Source organism: Thermobia domestica, chromosome 18, assembly GCF_964235325.1.
Source record: "Thermobia domestica chromosome 18, izTheDome1.hap1.1, whole genome shotgun sequence".
In the NCBI taxonomy this organism is placed as follows: Eukaryota; Metazoa; Arthropoda; class Insecta; order Zygentoma; family Lepismatidae; genus Thermobia; species Thermobia domestica.
Window position 1 is genome coordinate 138,160,409 of NC_137471.1, and position 16,552 is coordinate 138,176,960.

The 16,552-nt window shown below is 36.0% G+C and overlaps 2 protein-coding genes across 3 annotated transcripts in view; both read left to right on the top strand.

The window, feature by feature from the left end:
• The window catches only part of LOC145676011 (uncharacterized), a 124,073-nt gene that overhangs the window by 96,401 nt on the left and 11,120 nt on the right, over positions 1-16,552 (top strand). Inside the window, exon 2 of one of the 2 annotated variants that reach the window (XM_081746850.1) lies at positions 15,290-15,590. In XM_081746850.1, the coding sequence (XP_081602976.1) occupies positions 15,334-15,590 (257 nt within the window). In that variant the 5' untranslated portion in view covers positions 15,290-15,333. Of the gene's footprint in view, positions 1-14,828; positions 15,591-16,552 lie in introns of those variants that run through there. The other variant, XM_081746849.1, reaches the window with a different exon arrangement.
• LOC145675270 (zinc finger MYM-type protein 1-like) lies at positions 2,386-2,973 on the top strand. Its single transcript, XM_081745654.1, has one exon. It carries the CDS (start codon positions 2,386-2,388, stop codon positions 2,971-2,973), a length of 588 nt encoding a protein of 195 aa, XP_081601780.1.

Genomic DNA, 16,552 nt, shown 5'->3' on the forward strand with positions numbered 1-16,552 from the left:
GCGGAGAAACTGTTTTAGAGGGAAAAAGCTCCCACCCAAAATTTTGGAAGTTGACGCTCGAAAGGCAGAAGAAAAAATGAAATCTTTGAGTTTTACGTCCCACGATTATGCCGGTTAGACTAAAGGGTACGGTGATGATGAGTAATAAATGAAATGGTGGAATGAAGAAAGTGGGAGGAAACGAGAACCCCGAGAAAACCCACGCACACGGTGTTTGTTCACCACAGGGTTTACTTGGCGGGGCTGGGATCGAACTCGGGACCCCAAGCACCAGAGGTGAACTCTAGCACTGAGCCATCGCAGCCCCTGAAAGGCAGAAGTAAACCGAAGTGAATAAAAATTTCACAGATATTGCATACGTAAAATGAGGATACGAGTTTCGTATTTTCTTGGAAAAAACGGCCGCGTGGGGCACGGACCTCTCCAAACATTTGACCACGAAAAATAAAAATTTCTAGTAACAATATGTCAAATGTGTGTAAAGGACATGAAGAATTGCAACGAAACTTTGTGTATGAACAACACGCAAAAAATAAAAGAATACGTTTTTTAATGTTCTGCAGGAAAACGGTTTTAGGGGCAAAAGAACCCACCCCAAAAGTTTGAAATTTGACGCCGGAAAGGCAAGAAGAAGTGAACCGAAGTGAATGAAATTTTGCACACATATTGTGAAAATAAAATGTGGGAATACTAGTTCAGTATTTCCGGAAAAAAAAGTGTTAGGTGGGGCACGGACCCCTCCAAACATTTGCTCAGGAAATATCAAAAGTGCTAGTAACAGTATATCAGATTTGTGTAAAGGACATGAAGAATCCCAATGAAACTTTATGTACGGGCAGGCCCGTAGCCAGGGAGGGGCTAGAGCGGGCAATGCCCGCTCTAAAATATTTTTTGCCCGCTCTAAAAAGGACGTTGTCCAGAAGTTTCAAATTGTTTCAGCAAATCCCAAATCTCTTTTTATCTTATTTTATTTACTAAATAAAATTGACTTAGCGTGCATTTACTACTACTAACAAATGAAATTGACCGTGGCGTATAGTTCTACGAAAAACAACAGTTATTCTTGTTGCTAGATATACTCAATAATTTCCCATGTATTACTTTTCCTCATTCCAAGAGTTTGAAGAATCACAACCACGACAAGCATTCAAGGCGTTGGACAAGATGCCCTTCCAAAGAATACCCATATGAAAATTGACCCGAAAACAGGCTATGTTACATGAATGTGAGTGCCTGGCTTGTGCATGTGTAACATTGCAGGTAAAAAACATTTATTTTGCCGACTTGACAGTACATGTCCCACGTGTGCGTGTAATTAACGTGTAAAACATGCAACATGTCCATGTTCCTTACAGTGCAAGGAAAACGCATGTCTCATATATGAAACTGGTACCGAAACTGTGATGTCTGGAGAAAACGTACATGCGCCTCTAGAATAGTCAGATGCAAAAAAGTCAGTGTGGAATTCGGAAGTTTTGTTTATTGTAAAAGCGGCAACAATGCTGTTTTTCACGTGATTTGAGTCTTTGCGGAGTGCACCCACAAAAATAAATCAATGATTGTAAAATGTTTCTAAACAGCAGATTGCATCGGCTTACTTTGTGTTTTCTGTGTGGCCCCGAACCATTTGTTTCATGATTTGTTTACAAATATACGGAATGAAGAGTACGTTAATTCCTTATATGCACTCAGAGAAAAAAATCAAGACGGCTGCAGAACACCGAACATATTAGTTTAAAAATATTTTGTCACACCCCATTATAATTGCGCGCAATAATAAGTAGCAGAGTGCGTAGCGAATTTCCAGAGGAAAAAAAATAGAAAATGAACTACAGGCAAATGTACCTCGCCAGATGTTTCCAATTACTCTACTGACTATTATAATGCCATAAATATGAAGAAGTCATCCATCAAGTCATTTTTTGGTGCAAAAGTTACGGAAATGAAACTAATTCAGAAGCAGGGTAATCTGTATCAACATGTGTAGAAGGTCAAGAAGAAACTAAACGTCAAACATCTGATTTCCATGTTGTTGGTGATTATTTCCATCATGTATCAGACCTTGGCGATACAAAATCCGCTTAGCCGCATCTTGCAAATTTTCCAGGTTCCAGCATTTCTGGTTCAATTTCGTTTTCGTTCAATATGGTACAAAACGTGGGATTGGCTCGAGTATTCTGTTATGTTAGATGCTGCCTTTTGCTTCCTATGCCGGAAATATCCGTCAAGAAACTGTGATCCCTCATTTGTGCAGAATGGTTTCAGAGACTGGAAGCATGCAACCGAGAGAAATAAGGGATTTTTCAAGCCGATTCTGAAACTCATAGGCACGCTGTGGCTTGCTACTTGCAGCAACGGAAACGTGAGGACTCGGGCGAAACGGTCATGAAGAAGGTATGTAGTGATGTAATTATGAATAATAGGTACTATGTGAAAAGTGTGATGGAAGTTATTCAATTCTTGGCTGCGAATCAGTTGTCCTTTAGGGCAGATTCTGGGTGTGAGCAACTCGGAAAACAATCAAGTGGTTTATTCTTAATTTTGTTTGAATTTAGTATTCGTAAAGATCCGAAATTAGCAGATATTGTCAAAACTATCCCTGCTAATGCAACATACACTAATCCGGATATTCAGAATGAGATAATTTATTTCATGGCAGAATCTGTTAAGAGGAAAATAGTAAATGAAGCAAACGAAAGTACATTTTGCTCATTACTTGCAGATGAAACCAGAGACAAGCAACGAATCGAAGATTTGTCTGTCGCAATTAGGTACCTTATGAATTTTAAAGTGCAAGAAAGATGCGTAGCTATTCTCAAGTTGGATAAACAAGACGCTGCCAGCATTAAGAACGCAATTTTAGATTGTTTTAGAAAATTAGAATCCAAAACCGACACGATAATAGCACAGTGCTACGATGGAGCACCTGTCATGCGTGGACAGAAAATATGGAATGCAAGTTCTTTTGTCTGAGGATTTGAAGAGGAACATTTTGTTTGTTCACTGTTTCAATCACCAATTACATTTAGTTATTTGTAGATCCATTGACACAATTCCTGAGCTGAAAGAGTTCTTTAATATTTGTCAAGAACTATATTACTTTCTCAGAAAAGGATGCATTGCAGCAGATTACGCAGGAAGGAGTTTAAAGCGATAGTTGGAACAACATTGGACTGGACATCTTGACACAGTGACTGTAATTCATGACGACAGGTTTCACATATTAAGTGCACTGATGGCAATTCAAACTTCCCGTGAAGAACACGCCTCAATGAAAGTTGAAGCTACCGGTTTACTACATCAGATCTCCGCTAAGACTTTCTGTTTCCTTACTCGGCTCATGTTCAGGGTTCTTGGATATCTAAAACCGACAAACACACTGCTACAAAGAAGAGATTTGGACATTGATGCCGCTGTGAAGTTAATAGGATCGGTGACGGAACAGCTGTTCTTGCCGGCAAGACGAAGGAATATTTGAAAATATCCTTCACGATGCAATGAAGTCATGTGCCTTAAACACTTCGATTCAGCAACCATTGAAACGCAAATGCACACTCCCCAGTCGCTTAACTGATTCGGTTGTTGACTTGGAAGGCATAAATTTGGAGAAGGGAAAGGAAGACGAGAAGGAGCTAAAAAGATTATTCTGCAAAGTTCTCGATATCTCCGTCGAAGAAATTCGGAACAGATTCAGTGAGACAGGGACAGCTGTGATTGGTGCCATTCACCACTTACTGAGCGAGAAAAGAAATGAAGAAAATTTGAAACCTGTGTGTGATGTAAAGTACAAAGACCTGCATTGCAAAGTGCTTCAGAATTTGAAGCAGGAGATAGATCTAGCAAATCGACTGATCAACAAGACATCATCTCTGGAAGAGCTCACAAAATCAATTGGAAAATATGGCGAGGCTTTCCCGGGTCTAAAGATGCTTACTGAAGCTGCTCTAATTATTCCGTCTTCTATGTCTACGGTCGAAAACTGCTCACCTTCGACCTCAACGTCTGTCTACGGGACATGAAAGAAAATCGGACCTCGTTCTCCTGGCTTACAACAAAGATATTCAACGTGCACTAGATCTAGACCAGCTTGCAATTGAATTTGCGAAGTGCTGACGTAAACTCCTTTTGATGTAATTACTTACATAAGGACTGTAAAAAATATTTATTTTACTTATGTCAGGGTTGTTTCTTAATTTTTATACATAAAAATATTCCATAATCTACTTGTAATAAAATTGTTGTAGTTCCAAAATACTATAATTTAGATAAGAGTTAATAAATGTTCCTACAGTAAATTATTTTTTACTTTAGTACTACTTAGTGTATTAAAATATATATTGAATTATATACCATCATTTTAACAAAAAATGTTAATGATGATATTTGATAGTCGTGGATTTGGTACTGTAATATTTATCAGCATAATAAAGTGTTTCAACTTTCTTATAGATTCCATAAATAATAAATAAATATATAAATGAACATAGACATTGACAACGACAAGCGCCTCAAGGAACAAAAGCTATATATATATATATATATATATATATATATATATATATATTAGAGAAAGAAAGAGTTTTGTGTTCCTTGAGGTCCCTGCCATTGCCCCCTCAGTATTCATCATTGCCCACCCTAAGCAATCAGGCTGGCTACGGGCCTGTGTACGGGCAATACGCAAAAAATGTAGAAGAGTTTTTTCTGCGGCAAAACGGTTTTAGGGGCAAAAGCTCTCAGACAAAATTATGAAAGTTGACGCCGGAAAGGGAAAAAGAAGTGAACCGAAGTGAATCAAATTGTGCACGGACATTGTAGACATAAAACGAGGGAATATGAGTTTGCTATTTTCCTGGAGAAAAGGGGTGGGTGGGCACGGACCCTCCCTAACGTTTGATCACAAAATATCGAAAGTGCTATTATGTCAGATGTGTGTCAAGGACATAAAGAATTGCAACATAACTTTGTGTATGGACAATACGCAAAACGTAAACGAATACAGGTTTTTCTAAGTTCTGCAGGAAAACGGTTTTAGGGGCAAAAGCTCCCACCCTAAAGTTTGAAAGTTGAGCTCGAAAGGCAAAAAGAAGTAAACCGAAGTGAGTGCAAATGTGCACATATATTGTAGATATAAAATGAGGATACGGGTTTCATATTTTCCTGGAAAAAATGGTCGTGTGGGGCACGAACTCCTCCAAACCTTTGATAACAAAAAATTAAAATGCTAATAACAGTATGTAGAAAGTGTATAAAGGACATGAAGAATTGCAATGAAATTTTTGTATGGATAATACGCCAGAAATAAAGCAATACGGATTCTTTTATGTTCTGCTGAAAAATGGTATTAAGGGGGAAATGCTCCCACACAAAATTTTGAGTGCTGACGTCCGAAAGGCAAAAAGAAAAATGAACCGAATGAATGAATTTCTACATAGATATTGTAGACGTAAAATGAGGGAATACGGTTTCCTATTTTCCTGGAAAAAAGGGTTGGGTGCTGCATGGACACCTCAAAACCTGTGATCACCAAATTTTAAAAGTGCTACCAACAGTATGTCAGATGTGTGGAAACAACATGAAGAATTCCAACATAACTTTGTGTATTAACAATACGCAAAAGAATGAATACTTTTTTTGTTCTGCGGAAAAACGGTTTCAGGGGCAAAAGCCACCAGCCGAAATTTTAAAAGTTGACGTCCGAAAGGCAAGAAGAAGTGAGCCGAAGTGAATGAAGTTGTGCACAGATATTGCAGACGTGTAATGAAAATACGAGTTTTGTACTTTCCTGGGAAAAAAAAGTAGGGTAGTGCACATGATGATGGTGTCAGTGAAAGATGTAATAATCAGGTGAAAAAACCGTGTTGTAGCAAAGCGTCGAAAATTCAAAACAAATGTAACAGGAAAGCTAAAGCTAGGTTAATCAGACGAACTGGTGTTAGATGGTTGAAACATCTGGTTACAGTACCAATGTGTAATCATACAGGGAAAATGAAATACCAGTTCGATCAGAAAAGTAAATGCAGTGTTTCATTCAAAATCAGGTAGAAAATTTCCTGCAATAAAATTTTGAAAGGAAAAAAATAAGGTGAACGAAATTACAAAATACGTGGAAATCGCAACTTTGTGAAGCAATGTGGTAAGTCAAAAGTTAAAATTTCTGCTAGTATACAATTTTATGTCATCATTATTGACGGTGAATGGGCTGTGAAGTGGTCGTGATTCTTTGAAAAACTAGTTCAGTAATACTAGACGTCATCGACGTTCGTTTCTATTGTTTTTGACATTTTAATTGTTTTATTTTAATGGAAAACACATAAAAACTCATTAGTGTGTATATTACATATAAAGGAATATTTTCCCTCAATATTTTGGTGTTGTTCTTCGTGATTAATAGGCGTAGGAAGACAGACGCTTTGTCCTAAAAGTGGGAAGATTAGCATTCAAGCGGCACCATGAAGAAAATTAGGAAGCGTTTGGGACGATACTGAAGAAAATCCGTAAAAAAATTGATAATCCTTGACGTTGTGGCGAAATGTATTGAATATATAATCTTTTGAGTTAGTGTAGCTTATGGAATTAATATTTTAGTGAGAACTAACGTATGTATGGGAAATAATACAATTTAGTTCGAAACCACAAGAACGCTCATCGTGAATATCAATTGTAATGGCAGCGTATAATGAATGAGTCAACGAAAAAAATCGAGTGTAAACAATATATGTGATTATACATTCTGAATATTCACTATGTACCAATACGGTCAATTAACATAACTAATCTCTTTAGTAAATAACCCTAATATTAATGAAAGTATAGTAAAACATTCGCAGAAACACAAGCATATTGGAGTTAATCTGAATTTATTGGATTACAAGTAATTTCACAGTAAATCCTGCAAAGAGGAAGCGTGAGACAACATAATCCGCATGTAGGGATGAATTCGTAATCGCCGCATTAAGAAGACAAAGCTGCTAGAAATTCTTCTAAACAGAATTACTCCAAGTTCCCCCCTGAATCCCCTGTAATTGAAGTTTAGTGCAGTGATGTATTCACTGAACCAACGTGTGCCAAGTGGTAGTGTATCACCAATCTTAAAATAAGCCAGCAATGATATATTATAGCATTTTCAATTAATCTTTCGTCATTTTTATATTTTTTACTGTACATATATCAATATGGGCTAAAAGGTTTTAAAAATAAATCGAAGCAAGTTTATCAATAGAAATATATTTAAAAAGGGTGCACATAAGTAAATATAGTATGTGAATTACTTTTGATCAAATAAAATTTATCTTATGTATTTGTTTTGTTTCCAGTTATCTTTTCCGAGTCTCTTGCATGAATCATTACAGGAATTGTTGGTATTATGTACACGTATTTTTGTACACTCTGTAAGTATAAAGATTGGCGTGTCAAGGATGGTGGGTACGCGCGAGCGCGACCTCAGCTTGATTTGTTTTGGTTTGTGATTTAATTAGGAGGCTTGCATGATTTTTACTCTAACCACTACCACCTGCAGAGTGAAGTACTTGTTTGTTCTAACCACTAAGACCCCTTGCCGAACAGAAACGGACGAGAATCGAACCCAGTCGGGTTATAACGTAATCCAGTTGGTATGCATTGCTGAGCAAAATGTGTACGCACCAGCTGTAGACACCGAACTCAAAACATGTTAGTAAGTATACAGCTAAAGGAAGTTGCTTGCAAGTGTCAGGTTGTCTAAAAATATCGAGGCTTTGTAGGGTAGAATTGAGAGTATGTTAGTTGTGATTAGAAAATAGTATGAACCATATTTGCACCAGTTTAGTCAATGACTTATGTCATTTCTTCGGCAACACCATAATCCCGTTGCTAGAGACCTTCTGTAGTTTCTGGTCAAAAATTGTGACACACGGTTTCAACAGATTTCTTTTTAAATCTTAAGTTACACTGCTCAAGGCATTTTCCAGACATCGAAACAGACAATAGTCTAACAGTGCCATGTCCGTGCTATATGGTAGCAACAAAGATTTCCGCCAGTTGGTGTGTGTGTGGCTTTAGGCTTTCTACGCTTGCTGTATTAAACACGTGCTTTCATACAGTTTGCCTTTTGTTGTACTTGCATGCAATATTTTAGATGATTCGCAGAGCGTTATAGCATCACTGGTTTGTTCATTAGCTTATTGGTTTGCTGCAAGCGTAAAACTCTTGAGTCAAGCTTGAATGGAACACTGAATGCAAGGTTGCACTTATGTAACTTTGTTACTGGAATCTAGTTTGTGGTATGCTTGCACGCTTTCCAACCAAGCCGGATGCAAGCTTACCGATTTCCAATGCAAGCTTACAGTATGCAGTTTGGAAGTTGTCTCTGCTCGTATGGTCATCTATTCTGAACCGAGTTCTCTCAGTTTCTAACAGGTCAAGTATGTAAGCGTACTAATGATGTTAGCCTGGTTTACCACACTCTTGCTGTTGATAAGTTCCAGCCGTTTAATTTGAATTCCTAGGCACACTCGCATTAAGTGTCGACAATTCAGCTCCGAGTCTGTCGTTCTGCCCGACATCATCAGTTCGTGGTGCAAGATACTCTTTCAATTCCACCAAACGCACAGCTTAATCTACCGTGGTGATGTGTAAGCTTTGCCAGAGATTGTAGAACTTCTGGTCTCTTCGACTTTAACGTTTCAGTAAGATTTTCAGATAAAATTTAATCGTGTATACTTCTTTGAGTCAGCTCATATGCCACTAAAGTGTCGTGCTCTTTTTTCTACCTAGCTTTATCCAAATGACTTATTACTATTTGATGATGGATATTATGTCATTGGTAATGTCATTAGTGCCGATCATATTTCTGGACTTTTCTCAGAATATCATCCACTTTTTCTGTGGTTGGTCGCTCACAGAGAGTTGCATTCTGGACATCAAACTTTCTGGAACGAAAGCGACTGAATTGTGTTTTTGCTGTTTATTAACGTATCTTGTTCATAAACAACATTAATTTCTTTGCAGGCCTTCGCAGCATTTACATCTTTATCGCAATAAAATCGTAAGATGTAATGCAGCTTTGCCGAAAGCACACATATTTTCACGACATATCTTACGTCTGAATGCGAGAATTTCGATACATTTTCCATATACCTGCTTCAACCATCGGCTAACGAAGGATGTTAAGCCTCACTCGCTGAGACTTATATACCCTGAGATTTAGGATACTCACACCATCTTTTGTGCAAAAGGCTCACTACTTTTGAACTACCTGATAGTGAAAAAATGCCTCTGTTGCATCTTAGGACTTGAGATTCATAACAGCAAATTATTTTAGGTCTTCCCTTGGCCCTTTATCAATGCATTTTCTACTACTATACCGCTCACTAAAACGTTTCTATAGGAGGAAATGGGAGTACCCCGAGAAAACCCACGGACACGATGTTCTTTCCGACAAGGTTACTTGGTCGGGGATGGAACCAAGGACCCTATGCACCAGAGCTAAGTGCTCTACCGCTGTGTTTTCCTGCCCTCATAGCCATGTTCTAGTGATCAATGTAGTAGAAGAATAAACATTGATATGTGGCTCCAGGAGTGCCTGAAGTACATTGCTTAATAAATCTCAAGTGATGTAATGCAAAGTAGATTCAATTTTCTAATACTTAATTTTTTGAAAATATGAAATTCTATGTATCATATTATTTTTGTACTCAAAATGTGAATTATATCTTTTTCATTCTTTTCAGGGAGTGAGGAGTTTCGGAATGGATACCATGGACAGTATTGCATGTATCTCAATAACATGCGTGACAGCAGTTTTCCAAAAGAGTACTTTAAAAGAAAGTTGGAAGAAGATTGGATGCGGTGTCCTCTACTCTGTGACTATGAGTACCCGTGTAGAACACTCACACCCATCGTTTTCCTGCCCTCATAGCCATGTTCTAGTGATCAATGTAGTAGAAGAATAAACATTGATATGTGGCTCCAGGAGTGCCTGAAGTACATTGCTTAATAAATCTCAAGTGATGTAATGCAAAGTAGATTCAATTTTCTAATACTTAATTTTTTGAAAATATGAAATTCTATGTATCATATTATTTTTGTACTCAAAATGTGAATTATATCTTTTTCATTCTTTTCAGGGAGTGAGGAGTTTCGGAATGGATACCATGGACAGTATTGCATGTATCTCAATAACATGCGTGACAGCAGTTTTCCAAAAGAGTACTTTAAAAGAAAGTTGGAAGAAGATTGGATGCGGTGTCCTCTACTCTGTGACTATGAGTACCCGTGTAGAACACTCACACCCATCGTTAAGTCCGAGAGAGAGAGGCTTAGTGGAGATATAAATAATTATTCACAAGAGGACAACAAATGTAGCTGTGTGATTATTTGGAATGTGAAAAGTAAATATTCGGGTTTGAAGAAGGAATTGTCCGTATTAGTAGAACCAGTAATTGTAAAGTTTTACATTGTACTAACTTTATAGACTGAAATTGATTTAAACTAGTCGCACAGTAAAACAATACGCTTATTGAAAAAATATTAACGTGTAACAGATTCGCACTCTTGGCTTCATAGCAAAATATATTATTGTACATTAATTACAACTTAGTAGTGGTGATGATAATGATGAGGCCATAGAAATTGAACGTTTTATGTGAAATATGTTTGGATTGTAAAATAAAAAAAGAATTTAAAATATTAGTCTATCGAAATGTATGTAAATGTTATTTTGAATCTTCGAAGTTTGACCTTTTAAATGGCATTATTTTATTTGATTGTATTGCATTTTTAGTATTCTCCCTCTATGCTTCTATCCGGTCGGCTAAGTAAGACGATGAGAAAAAAACATAATGTGAAATAAATGGTCAGAGGCATTACATGATATGCATATTATATCCTGTAGTTGCTTTAGCTGGCTTTAACATGTTAGACGGCTTTATATTATTCATACTACTCTTAGGAGAGTGAAATTCTAAATATATATCACAGGCTATCATTAACTACTACTCTCTGGAATTGTCCATATAGATATCAATATAGGTTTTTTTCATATAAATATTTTGAGTTTTTGTTGTATGTCATATATGGTGGATGCATTAAGAGCACAAAAGAATCAAGTACTTTGGTTTTTGTTCCTTTTAGATGCAATTCATGTTTGAGATATTTAATTGAAGTTCCTTTCATTGTTTATATATTCATATGAAGATATTGTAAATAACTTTTGAATAAAAAATTTTGGTTCTAACCATGTACATAAAAGCACCTACAAACAGGTTTCTCACTTTCTCAGCTTTCTGAAGACTTGATTCCGTTGTGCTCTGAAAGCCTCATGATATTCGTAAGAGATCACCAAAAAGCCAATAAATTTGTTCATGATTTATTATCATAATGATTTGTTTTGGTTAGCGCATGTCCATAACAAAGGTTAAATGATGGCACAAGAAAGTTCACTGATTATCTCCTGATATGTTCTGCTCTCTTATTTTTTGAGTATTGTGCATCTATTGTGTGCAAATTTATAATATGCATGCATATATACTTAGCTATATAGCATGAAGACGTCAAGAGCGAAAATAACGCACACGACTGCAAGATGCCCAGAAGTGTTTTATTATTATTATTATTATATCTAGTTCAATTTAAAGCAAAGGGAATTTAAGGAACTGAGCTCGGGTGTAATCCTAGGAGTAGGCGAGATGATAGTGGTAGGTTTATGTGGAAAATAACAAGAGTTTGAGAAACACACCCATAACCTGTGGTAGGTGGTCCCAACCAGTAGCTTTGAGTCACAATCGCGTAGGAATGGATCGCACTGCATAAAACCGTTTTTACGATATCAGATGACACATGCTTAAAATGAAGAAGGGGTCCAGTATTTGGATTGATTTCCAGGTGAAATCAGTCACGTCACAACAAAAGAGTATGCAGAATAGTTACTTCACTCAGGCGACATAGCTGAAAAGTAATAGCGAAGAACTGACACAGCAAATACAAACACTATGTACAAAGTAATCTTCACAGAAGGAGCAATTGTGGACTGTCAAGGATGAAGTGCTTTTCATTCTTTTCGGAGGTGCTGTTACAGGCTTACAACCTGAAACGTGTCAAGCTAGAAAGGAACATCAATATTAAGAGAAATTATATAGGTCACTTGTAACCATAGAAACGGTTCACTGCTTCCAATTGTAATCAAAACTAGCTTGTAGTGGCCACCTTTAACAAATTAGTATTTTTCGACAACTTGCACGCGTATACCCACCACCACCGCTAACGTGCCTCTTCTCTATGGACACACACGAGTTGGTGAATAGCACCCTAGTAATATATATATATATATATATATATATATATATATATATATATAACAGTTATAAGATATTTGCATCAAATTTTGCCGTTTTCAATAGACGTCAGTGTGTCTCCTCTCTCTGACTTGAATTTCTGAAGAGGTACTCGAACTTCTTTTACATGTGAATTCACGCATGAATTTCTAGAAATAGGCAGGAAGAAAAGTCGTGTGTGGCAATGTTACATGCAAAATTTAAAAAAGAACAGAAAAGACATGCAAATATTGTGAACATACATATTTAAACTCAGATGTTGACAAAATGGTGGGGTATCTGTGTTCTGGCAGTTACCCAACCTAATTTGTTTTATAACATTTAAAAATGTAATCCGCCTTATGCAGAGTCGTTTTGACAAATGATTAGCGTCATGCCAGACGCCCCTACTTCTGCAGGAAGCATATGTAAGTCGAACGCTTTAGTATGGTACTAATCACACGCCAGAAGTACTCTGCATATGGCCCAGTTTTCTTTATCATCTGTGACGAGTGTCGATATGTGTATGATCATTTCTAATTCATTTTCGTACTCATTGATAATTAAATTGCATCAAAGTGTTGCAAATGACTCATCTTCTGCTCCAACTGATATTTGATTCTTAAATCTGCGCCTTAGTTTGTCTTTTAACAGATCACTTACATGAAGGAGGTTAATGCCAGCAGCCCGCCCCATTTTTTCCATACTAACCTAACACTGATTCGAGTTTACTACAACACACTGACCCGCCAGACTGATCATCACTCAGCACCTATAACGAGGAATTTAACTGCTAGTGTTTCGAAGGATAGGTCGGCGGAAAACGAGTTTTACACGGGAATTACTTATCATACAGTGTTTAGTACTTAGTCCTGTATATGTATACCAAGTTTTATGCCGATCCTCGCGTTCGAAGTGAAACACGTCCCTTGCTAGAAAAAAAATCATATGACTAGTTATATAAAGTACAGTCAACGAATTTTATTTTTTTTAACCTCCAAATTATTTAAAACCTAGAAGTATATCATAATAAATGAAAATAAAGTAATTTGTCATACTTTTCTTATAATTTGGAAAATAAAATAAAGAAATGGAAATAAATTCCTTTCCGGAAATTGATATGCAAGAGAACAACCCGTGAATATTCCCGTTTATTATTTTCCTTTCCACCGGAAATATTCCCACTGCCTATCACTACTCTTGAATGAGTTGACATTGGTAAAAGTTAACATTTTACGAATACAATAAACGAAAAAAATAACTAGTGCAATTTAATTTACGGTGGAAAACAATAATGATATCAAAACAAAAGTACAAAGAAAACAAACCAACCACTTTTCGTTCATTGGTACGCATATCATTATTATTATTATTATTATTATTATTATTATTAATAATAATAATAATAATAATAATAATAATAATAATAATAATAATAATAATAATAATAGTAGTAGTATAAAGTCAGTGGTAGCTCATGCCTTCAACAAGTATACAACAGTGGCTTTAAACACATTATAAATTTCCAATGGTCTTTGTTAGGTGGGGCTTTATATTTGTGAAGAAGAACTAATTTTTTTAATAAGCAATTATTCTGTATCATATTAAAACCTGATCGTATATTTGATTGCAAGTACCGTCTATAATTGCCGAGAGAGTATCCTTGAAATATCGCGTAGAGTGGCCGTTATGGCGAGTGCATCGTGCTTTGTGTGTCCTGTGATGACAAGAGTTGTGTGGGGTTTTCTATACATATTTACTACACTTACACACTTTTTTTCCCTTTACACGTTCATACATTCTTTTCTTTTTTCTACACTTTTCCCAGTCATTTTACACTCTTCACTTTTCTCTACCTCTTCTTCTGTTGAACTTGGCCTTCAGCCCCCTTTATCCGTTCGAAATTCTCTCCTTATTCTGACCTTTTCCTGTTGTACCATACTTCTCTCCAATAAAGTCACAGAAGAAACAATCAAAGAGAAAGCGCAGGAAAAGTGTTATGAAGAAGTTGTCAAGAAGAGCAGTTTGAAAGGAATATACACATATAAAAGGCGTTATGAGAAAATAAATTATATGAACAATGATTTACGAAGCATTTTACTTTTCAAAACCAGGTCAGGGAGCCTTGAAACAGGGGCAAGATTGAAAAAATTTAAAGAAGTGAACGAAAAATGTCGATTATGTTTTAAAGAAGATGAGACATTAGAACACTTATTGTTAAAATGTGAAGAAACCCTAAAAATCAGGGAAAAATGGAAATGGATCGATGAAATGAAAAAGGAAGAACATTTGGTTAAATTAGCTTGGAGGCTAGGCTTTAATGTAAATGCAAGGGAACTAAGCGAGAAAGAAATAGAAAAAAAAAACAAATAACTTATTGAATTTTGGTGGAAAAAGAAAATGGAAAAAACTTAAATGAAAATAGAGCAGTACTTACTTTCTCTCTTTCTTTTTTTCAGGAACCTAACTTCCGAAGAGAAGGAAGGAAAATACCTTGAACCTGAACCTGAACCTGAAATTTGACTTTTTCCTGATTGCGACACTTCTTTTTTTTTTCACGTATTTTCGCTTTATCATACTTACTACTTTCTATCTGTTTTATGACTTTGTACACATCTTGTTACATTTTATCATTTTTCAACTATCCTAATTTTTACATCTTACACGTTTAATTACCTTTCTAAATTGCCGATATTCTTGTTCAATACAGTGATAATGATACTATACAAAACTTTTGTAATGCTTACTACAAACAAACAATCAATTGCCGAGAGAGCAATTGTGGGTGATGAAGAAGAATAAGAGGAAGAAGAAGAACATTGGAAATATAAAGTTGCTTTTGTGAACGTACTTGTAAATCATTTCATTAACACTGGCAACGTAAAATATAAGGGGAGTATAAGAACAGTGTTAAATTCTTATTATATTTCAATTCACAATGGCTGGTAAGGCGTCTGTTAAGTTGGAATTGATGTGCAAAGAAGAAATTGCTTATGACTTACCTCATGAAGATCCGCTCGAAGGGAAAGGGTGGACATACGAACTAATGAATGACAACAAAGAGTTAATATTATCTACAACGGAAGGAGAGGTATCAGTGGACAAGGATACAGCTATGTGCTCTTTGGATGTGAAACTAAACGTTGATAGGGTGAAACCAGAATTAGCAGTAGAAGAAGATCCTGCATTTGAAAGTAATATAGAAACGCTAAGAAAAATAGTGGTTCAGGAGGCTTGCGCGTGGTATTCTAATGACTCCCAACAATTAACAACAAAAAGTTTAAATTCAGTTTGGCCAGAAAGGTAATGTTCAATTTTTCATTAACTAATTGGCTCAGATTGATAATACGGTTACATAGTTTCGGAAATTTTGTTGCTTAAAAGCAATACTTCACGAGAAATATTTAGGTATGGGAGATATGAACGTAAGTTAGTAGCCTACAATTTGGAAATGACATGGCACACATAGACTAGCTGTATACCAAATAAAAATAATAATAAGATTGATACCATCCATGCAATTCTTATGTAGTTCATATCTTGATAAAATAATTATTTCTTTATTCTTGGTTACACATTTCTCACTAATTGTTGCACATATTTAAAATATGGGTGCTCGACGATATTGTTTTATTTATATAGAGACTTATATAAAACAACAAATAATGAGAATGGTAATTATCCTAAAATTTTACAAATGTAAACCTGTAATGTATTATATTCGAACATAAACTATGGACGTTTGTGACTTTATTTAGGATTTAGCTCAAATGGGTCTAGCCTGATTTTTCCGGCGGGCTTCGAAAGACATAAGTAAAATACAAGATAAAGAATATTTTAACCAACAATGGATGTTCATTATTTGTAGAGGTCCACACATCAGTCCATTTCATAGCTGCACTCATTTTTTCAAGGAAGTCGACTTTTTACGTTCCCAGGAATCTTTTTTAGGGTATGGACCTGCATTTCTCAATATGGTATCACTTTCGGGGCTTGGTGAACGTACATGATATATGAATTATTGTAAAAACAACGCTAACCAGCATGTGCTAGATGGCCGGTAAAAATAAGATTGCTATGCAGATTAGGGCATTACGCAGAATGTGGGTAAACAAGGATAACGCAAAATTCTGTATTTAAGATGACTTACATGTCTTATGTGTTGAATGTGTTCTTGTACGTTCCTAAGTATTTTATAGGTAACATCCTGAAATGCTTTCTTTGCTTGTATATTTGTGTTCCAAAGTAACACAATACATTAGGGA